The following is an 8,451-nucleotide window of genomic DNA, read 5'->3' as shown; positions in this document are numbered from 1 at the left end:
TGGTATGAAGATGATGCGGGAACCAATATTATGATAACTATGTGTATCATAAGTACTTTAAAAACATCTTGTTCACCTTAAAACAATCATAAACATGCGATATCCTATACGATCTTAAGCCCATATAGATAGTATTAGAGGTAACATTTCAATTTCCTAGAAATAACCCCTGTTGACCATGCATCTAGAAACCCTACCATCCTAAACCAACAACCCATTCTGCTCCGTGCACTAGTTGTGCTCGGTCGTGCTCACTCGGTCCCACTAGAATCCCGGGACCTGGGAAGGAGTGAGCACTCCCCACCCCATCCCAGGTATCCCAGAGCACTCCCCGTCGCAGGTTCGGCGCAAGAAATTCTTTCGCAGCGCTCTGCGGATCGCTCTCCCGATCTTCGAGAGGCCCTCTCTGGAGCTCTTATTCGGCTTCCTCCCTGGATCGCTCCGTCTTCTCGGCCGTAGAATTTTGTTTAGCATAGAAACTGGTTTCAAATTAAAATTATCGCTGGTCATTTTTCTTATGGTTAGTTGTCGTTTACTTTGCCGTTGTTGTTGCCGTTGCCCGTGTTGTTGCTGCTGGTGGTGGTGCCTCATTTTTTTGGCTTTCTGGAATTTCGGCGTTTGGTGTTTTGTATTTTGTGTTTTGTGTTTTGTGTTTGGGACCTGCGTTTTACTTCCCTTCGCCGATTTGTTGTTCTCTGATTCTGGCGATGGTGGCGAAGTTGCTGGTGTGAATGTGAGCCTAGCCTCAGTCGCCATCGCCGCTTCGATCTCCGTGCCTCATGCGTGCCCTAAACCTGTGCACTGGGGAAAATCAGAGAGTCCCCGAAAATAGCTCTTTAAGTAAGCCATCAAGTTAAACGCAATTGAAATTTAGCCATTATATAGGTGTCTTAAAGTATGCTAGCATATTTAGGCACTTATTTGTAGTCCATTTTTGTAAATATATGTAGTATACTTTTAGGTACAGTTATAGGCGATTTGGTAGTTTAGAGATTTCAGTCACTTTTGAAGCTACAAATTAATATATATTTTTATTAAAACTATATTTAAGAAATGGCTTGAATCTATTAAGAATATATATAAGATAACCTTTTTTAAGAACCAGTTATATTGTCACATTCTGACACTTTTCAAAAGAGATAGTTCGCCCCTGCTTTTCTCACTGCAGAAAGCAGGGCCTGAGCCGAGAATGAGTGTCTGTCTGGGCTCTCAAATCTGGCCTGCAGACGACTGCTGGATGCTGTCGGATGTCGCTAGCTGGCTGGCCATCTTTATTCTTATTGGGCTGCAAATTCGGATCTGGGACTGGAGGGATTCCAGGAATTCCTGACAGCCCCAGCAGCACTCAAAAATCTAAGCGAGAGCGCCCGCCGATTCCCCATCGATCGTAATCTGTGTGAATATTCAGGGGTTTCTGTAGGGCCCAGGGGAACGGTCGTAGAAATAGGGTCGGGTGCGCACATTGTGCTGCTCCGGCTAGACCCAGACCACAGGGAATGGCATGGGAGGCTGGCAGTCGCGAGTTGGGAACCTGCGAACAACCAGAATGGCGGAGCAGCCGCAGCCGAGTCCCGCGACTTGCTGGCTGCCTCGTAAAACTGTCACTTAGCGCAGTAAAAAGAGCATAACAAGAGTTTTGTCCGATTTTATTTCTTTATGAATGTCGTCTTGGTCGCGGTCGCTGCCTAAATGCCAGGCCAAGTGCCTCGGCAGCAGAAAGCTCAGTGGAAACTTCGGCGGCAGCCCGGTCCGGTCGCATTCTTATCTTTTGAGAAATATTACAAAAACACGCAAGCCCAGCTCCGAGCTCGAGCTCCCAGCTCCAACTTCCAAGTCCTGGCTCTGGTTTTGGCCTGGGCCTCGGCTGCGGCTCTTCTGGCTGCGATTGGAGCGGGCCAAGAGCCACAAAGGCAGGCCAATAAAAATAGCTCAGCCTGCGACGCAACATGCTGCTGCCGCAGTTATTGTGCCTCCTTCGAGCCCAGCCCCAGCTCTTCTTCTATTTCCGACTGCTTGTGGGCGACGCCAAAGCCCAGAGTCGTGGGTGTGATTCTATCCCGTTTCACTTCCGAAATGCTACGTTTCCAGACCTGTTTGAAAAACCCCAAGTTATAGATCCCTACTCCAGCTTTGACTTTTCAAAGATCACATTACAATTAAACTTCCTTTTTTTTATAAAACATTGTCATGGGATTTATTATATCCTTGTCTGGTTTCTTAATGTACCTACTAAGTTGCTTAGCAACTGCTTTTTGAATTTGAAGTTTGGCGCGTTTTCTTTTCAGTGCTGTAAAGGCCTCAACTACAGTGTTGTACAACACTAAATTTATTTGAATAACCATTTTAATTGACAGGAAAAACCAATCAATTTGGGAGTTCTCTGAATTGAATTGCTTAAGTGAAAAAAGCCCGCCAGATAAATAACCTTGTATCTGCCCAATCTTATCTCTGCCTGTGACCAGGTCCCTCGTACCACCCCGATAAGCCAGCTTATCACTCACTTCCCAACCGCATTTAGCAGACGAAGATTAGATAATGCCATTTGGATCATCTCACACTTAATTTATTTGATCTTCCAACGCTGCCCACTGAAGCGCGAAGGGCACGAAAAACAAAAACATAAACATACGTACGTACAATTAGCCCTAAAATGATGCTATCGGGGTTACTTGACTATGTATACTGGAGAGTGATTACATACATATTGGGGAGTGGAGTATATGGCTATTGCGTCTTCTAATGCTTATGCATACGGTGGCTGCAGGGCCACGCTCCTTCTAGTCCTGCTTCTTTTGTGCGGCTGTCTTTTTGGTCGCGGGCGCGGCTTCGGGAGCTTCGATGGCCCCGTTGGGAGCCTGGCCCTCCAGCTTCTTGGCGGCGTGCTGCTGCTCCATCTCCCCGGAGAAGCCGAACTCGTTCACGCGCTTCAGATCGACGCGGTACTGCCAGCGCTGGTAGAGGAACACGAAGAAGATGATGTCGTCGCGGAAGCAGCCCAGCCGGTACATGGTGGGCATCTTGATGACGAACGCGAAGATGTCGTCGATAAAGGTGTTGAGGAACTTGTAGGTCATCATGCGCCACGGCATGTGGGCCACGGACTTGAGCTTGTAGTTGATGAACAGCTGCGGCGTCATCAGGATGAAGCCGAAGGTCAGCAAGTAGCCGTAGAGCATGTTGAGCACAAACGAGTACCACCCCTTGTGCTCGTTGTAGATCAGGGAGTAGACGAAGTAGGCCACCAGCAGCGGGAAGCAGGCCCAGCCCAGGTACTTGAAGGCCAGCTTGTCGTAGTCCTTGGTCGAGCTCTCCGAGTAGGAGCCCTTGTCCTGGAAACTGATGCGCGGCAGCACGCCCAGGATCTTCTGGTCGTGGTCGTAGTTGATGTCCACCACCTTGTGGATCTTCCACACCTCGATGCCGAGGCCCACGACGCAGGAGATGCGGATCATGAAGTTGGTCTCGTTGTCCAGCACGTACAGCAGGATGATCAGCGACTGGAAGACGCCGAAGAACACGGATCGCACCGACAGTCCCTCCAGCGACTTGCGGTTGTTCCAGAACTGAATGTCGTTCTTGAAGGCCAGCAGCTCGAACACCGAGTGCAGTATGGAGACGGCCACGGTGATGCCCAGCAGGTAGATGTTGGTGTCCAGCAGCGTCTCCTTCAGCGAGTCCTGGTCCTCGTCGCTCTCCTCCGGCTGACTGGCGGCCATCAGCTCGCCCAGCATGTTGCCGGCCCACTTGTTCTTCATCTGCTTGGCGGCGTACAGCTGCCACTTGAACATGCCCAGGGGCTGGAAGGTGAGGTGGAGCTCCAGCTCGGGGGTGGTCTCGTTGATGGGCTGGTACTCCCGCTGCAGGTTCCAGTAGTCGTTGACGAACACGATGGGCAGATAGGTCTTTCCGCCGTCCACGAACTTTACGTACTCATCGAGGGGCGGCGGCACGGAGCCCTGGGCCCAGTTGGTCTGATCCACCACCAGATTGACCGTCAGATTGGGGTGCCAGTGGGACACTACGGTGTCCTTGAGATTCGCATGCTTGAGCTCGTGCTCCAGCTTCACCTTCTCGCTGGCCAGCAGGTTGTAGTTGCGGTTCACCCGCAGCTTCTTGAACTTGTTCAGCTGGTGCTGCTGGTGGCCCATGTGCCCGTTGGTGGCGTAATTGGGCGACTGCGGGTCGGGGCTCATGCCGGAGCGGGTGACGAAGGCGTGCAGGTACACGCTGCCATTGCTCATCAGGTGCTGGCTGGTCTTGAGCTTCAGGCTGTGGGTGTAGATGCCGTCGCCGTTCGCGCCCGACGTCCAGTCGCCGTAGGTGAGGTCCTCCTGCAGCCAGAGCAGATTGCCCTTCTGCTGGAAGTTGACCACGTCGGGGTGCTCCGACAGCCACACGTGCAGGTCGAAGTCCGTGCCGTTCTCGAAGTAGTTCCAGGCCGTGATCTTGGGCCCGGCGTTCACCGCGCTCTTGTCCTGGTTGGCGGCCTCGGGCGCGGGGCGCCGGAAGAAGGAGCTCACGAAGTAGATGATCAGGGCGCGCAGGATCAGCGACTTGGTCATCGCGAAGAAGGACTCCATGCGGCTGGGCTGGTTCTGGGGCGGCTGCCCCTGGTTCTGCCCCTCGTTTTGGGCCACCTCAGCGTTCCCATTGCCAGCAATTACCTGCGAAAAGATGAGAACCAGGTCGAGGTTGTCAGTGGGTCGGGGCAGGTTCCCGGGCTTCCCGCTACTCACCGCGCCCTCCGCTGCGGGCTGACCTTCGCCTGCTTTCGACATGTTCTGAAGGGTTTTCACGTTTCTCACGTTTTCCCTTTTTTCCTGCTTTTCGCTTTTCCGCAAATTCTATCGAATCGTTCTTAGATATCAGGTGGTGGCTATCGGACTGTCGCAATCGAGAATGACTGGCATCGGCTGGTCACACCGCACCGGCAACAGACGACACGACTCACGAACTCTACTGAAACACTTTTCATCTGGTGATCACGCGAATTTCAAATGCTTAATAAATGCACTTTCAATTATGTCGTCGTGTTTAAAGAAACTCCATATTATATTACTCTCCGGGCAAGTAGATATATCGATTGATCGCGAACATCGGTATATCTGTGTAGAAGGAATGTATAATACATCATGTAGATAGGTATCGATACCTCTAACAGCATGAGCGCCAAAATTTGAAGGTGATTCATGGCCATATTATACATAATGCAGTTTTTTGGATTTGGGACGGTGTATTACACCCTATCACATTTTGCAGAAGGGTTTTTTATTATGAAGCTAAAATAAAACCAGGAATTTCATATGTTATAAGCAATCTTAGCCAGGACCCAACAAAAATGAGATCATTGCAAAGAATGCCAGGCATGTGAGGTTAAAAGTTGTTCTATAAATACCAAATGAATTATACTTTTAACTAGCTAACTTTATCCCTTCCCTATATGTGGCTTATCCTTAATGTATTTATATATTTTTAAAGTAAAAGTGCATTATTTTCTGACAAAAAATTAGAAACTTAACATTTGAGTGATTTTTAATCAGTGCGAAAAAAAATGTTAAAGTTTATTTTTGTATTGCGGTAACAGTGACTTAACATTTTCTCTCAAATCTTGAGCACTGTTAAGCCTCTGTTAACGCCCACTCAAGTGTTATCGACAGTTATCGATGTAGGGGTATATAACATTTTAGGGTGGCCATTCGTAATATAGAAAACTATCGATAGCCTCCTAAGATATCGATATGTTCAGGGTGACCTTTCGCAATATGCGCGGAAATCTTGAAAAATAAACGCGGTATAAATCGGTAGTATTTGGCAAAAATCCCACGGCCACTCTTTTCTCTTGTGAATAGCATTTGGTTGCACGTTTCTCTGGTGAGTGTAAAAAATATTGCAAAAATAAGGAAAATAAAGCGGCAACGTGGCAGAATGTAGAGCGCCCAGCGTTCAGCGACGTGGTTGTCAAATAAGAAAAGCGGAAAACCGGAGGGCCGACCTGTGGAATGCGTTCTTGCGGGGAAACATGCCAGCAGGTCGGACCTAACCTCGAATCCGCGCCCGCCTTCTGGGACCTCGAGTTGCCCCAGTAAATGCAGATTAACTCATGACTCGATCCCCTCCCACAGCGACGCCGCCACCATGCAAATCTTCGTGAAAACCCTCACCGGCAAGACCATCACCTTGGAGGTGGAGCCTTCGGACACCATCGAGAATGTGAAGGCCAAGATCCAGGACAAGGAGGGCATCCCCCCAGATCAGCAGCGTCTGATCTTCGCCGGCAAGCAGCTGGAGGACGGCCGCACCCTGTCCGACTACAACATCCAGAAGGAGTCGACCCTCCACCTGGTGCTCCGCCTACGCGGTGGTATCATCGAGCCCTCGCTCAGGATCCTGGCCCAGAAGTACAACTGCGACAAGATGATCTGCCGCAAGTGCTACGCCCGTCTGCATCCTCGTGCCACCAACTGCCGCAAGAAGAAGTGCGGACACACCAACAACCTGCGCCCCAAGAAGAAGTTGAAGTAGACGCTTCGCCCATCCGCGATCCGGGATGCGGGCTGGTGCCGCCTATCCATCGAAAAAACCACGGTTAACCATCTAAGTAAATATATGTACATTTTGTGAAACCACATCTCCTCGAAATGTATTGCATTTGCTGCTGAGGCACAGCCCATCTACACCCCGCTGTCTGTTTTTGTTGTGGTCGCTGCAGAACTAGTTTCTGCGGCTCCAGGAAGCTCTTATACTGCAATTAGTTGGCCTCTCCTCGGCGATCGCGAGCCCAGCTGGTTTCTGGTTCTGCTTGCCGCCAGGAAGCCAGCGACCGCAGCAGGTAATTGATATTCCATCTGCCAGCGACACAAGCGCAGACCCTTGCGGTCTCGGCGAAGGCAAAGGGGACTGGAGTACTCCACGGATGGCTGCAGCAGACCTACTTGGTCACGTCAGGTCCACTGCGAGTACAGTTAATTGGTTTCGTTGACCGCCGCCGAGTAAGGCAACGGCTTCCGTTGCCCGCAGCACAGCAAACTGGTTGTTGCTGCGGTCTAATCCGTTCTAGCACTTGGTCGTTGGCCCCTTGGAGCCCTGTTTATGAGTCTCCTAATAACCCAAGGGCTACCTGACGACGACCCAAAGGGTGCCTGATAAACGGAACCCGATAACAAGAAGAGCAGCTGCCGCCGCAGGACCAGGCTCAAATTGCGGTCGACATTAATTAAAAATACGGTTTGGGGTGACCCAAGGAGGCTGCCCAGGCGCAGAGTGGGTGGGTGGGTTGGTGTAGGGGCCGCGACTGATGAAACTGCGGATCAAGCGAAATGCCGTCGCCCCAAGGAAAGTTAGTGGAGCTGATGGGAAAGTTTAAAGGAGCGTATATAGTTCTTGCTGAAATGTAAGAAGATAGACAATCCTTTTTATGCATTTTTAATTTAACTTCATCTAGAGACTAAAAACAAATTATTTTATTCTGTAATTAGTTTAATTTGCATAATAGGAACTATTTGATAAGGCAAACGCATTTGTCTGCAATAGTAAGTGCTCATGGGTAAATTTAAAAAACTTGAAGGAATATTTTAGAAGTTCTAGGACCAACTGATGACGGACCACTGTACTTACCTTATTATTTTACATTTAAAAAAGGTGTTGTGTAGGGCAGAGCCTTTTAAAAATTAAGTTTCTTCCTTTTGCAGCTCCAGGACAAGCGGCTGCTTATTTATGGGTCCCGGGCTCTCTGCCTTTGGGCCACGGGCTTGGAGTTGGAAAACCCAAACAGGTTCGGGCCCTCACCCTCTCCACTGGCCAACACCAAGTGCGTGGCTTTCGTTTTTAATTTTTGCAACGCACGAGGACAGGAGCTCATCCCCGCTCCCAAGTTTTGGGGCTTTGTAGTCGGGCGCCGCCTCGCCATTCTTGGGAGGACGCTTTTATGGCCCGGTCGCAGTTTACATAACAGATGTGACCAGAATAATTAAGAGTGCGATCCGAGTGGCGGGCTGGTGACCCAAATGTCCCCATCTGGGATGTCTCCGCTGGTCAGCAGTCCCTCGGCTTGACACTCTTAACGCTCTGGGCGTTGCTCCTGGCCGGCATTAATATTGCAGAGCCGGAGCGGCAACCCACCCACCCATCCTTCCAGCGAAAAGTGCTCATTGAAAATTGAACGCTTTTCCGGGACTCCCTTTGCGGCTTCCTCGCTCCCATATGCTGGCGGGGATTGCGTGAGTTATGGCCGCCGCTTATGCCACAAAGTCAACTTCTGATTGCCTGGATAGTTTCCCCAAACTGATTCCCCATCTCCGCCGCGCGGAGGAAAGTAATTCTCCTAAAATATGCACTTCGCGGCGTGGAATTCGGATTGGGATGAGATGAGTGGGGCGCGCGAGGAGCTGGCCCGGCTCACTGCGAGCCCATAAATGGATTTTTGCGTCCGGGGAAGAAGAATTTTCAATTTGA

At 50.2% G+C, this 8,451-nt stretch overlaps 2 protein-coding genes across 2 annotated transcripts; one reads left to right on the top strand and one right to left on the bottom strand.

The window, feature by feature from the left end:
- Window positions 1–2,547: 2,547 nt before the first annotated feature.
- LOC108029075 (putative lipid scramblase CLPTM1) lies at window positions 2,548–4,904 on the bottom strand. Its single transcript, XM_017101156.3, has 2 exons — window positions 4,737–4,904; window positions 2,548–4,664 (listed from the first exon to the last, which is right to left on the bottom strand). Exons 1-2 carry the CDS (start codon window positions 4,776–4,778, stop codon window positions 2,778–2,780), a joined length of 1,929 nt encoding a protein of 642 aa, XP_016956645.1. The 5' UTR covers window positions 4,779–4,904; the 3' UTR covers window positions 2,548–2,777.
- Window positions 4,905–5,727: 823 nt separating this feature from the next.
- Window positions 5,728–6,674, top strand: LOC108029274 (ubiquitin-60S ribosomal protein L40). The gene is made up of 2 exons (XM_017101473.3): window positions 5,728–5,871; window positions 6,123–6,674. Exon 2 carries the CDS (start codon window positions 6,136–6,138, stop codon window positions 6,520–6,522), a length of 387 nt encoding a protein of 128 aa, XP_016956962.1. The 5' UTR covers window positions 5,728–5,871; window positions 6,123–6,135; the 3' UTR covers window positions 6,523–6,674.
- Window positions 6,675–8,451: the final 1,777 nt, after the last annotated feature.

The sequence above is a fragment of the Drosophila biarmipes genome, chromosome 2L (genome assembly GCF_025231255.1).
Source record: "Drosophila biarmipes strain raj3 chromosome 2L, RU_DBia_V1.1, whole genome shotgun sequence".
In the NCBI taxonomy this organism is placed as follows: domain Eukaryota; kingdom Metazoa; phylum Arthropoda; class Insecta; order Diptera; family Drosophilidae; genus Drosophila; species Drosophila biarmipes.
The sequence above is the reverse complement of the archived record's forward strand: the minus strand, read 5'-3'. Positions and strand labels throughout refer to the sequence as shown.

Coding starts and splice junctions, on each gene's coding strand:
- LOC108029075 (XM_017101156.3), bottom strand. CDS start 4,778: ATGTCGAAAGCAGGCGAAGGTCAGCCCGCAGCGGAGGGCGCG. Junction 4,665..4,736: donor AGCCCGCAGCGGAGGGCGCG/GTGAGTAGCGGG, acceptor ATCTTTTCGCAG/GTAATTGCTGGCAATGGGAA.
- LOC108029274 (XM_017101473.3), top strand. CDS start 6,136: ATGCAAATCTTCGTGAAAACCCTCACCGGCAAGACCATCACCTTGGAG.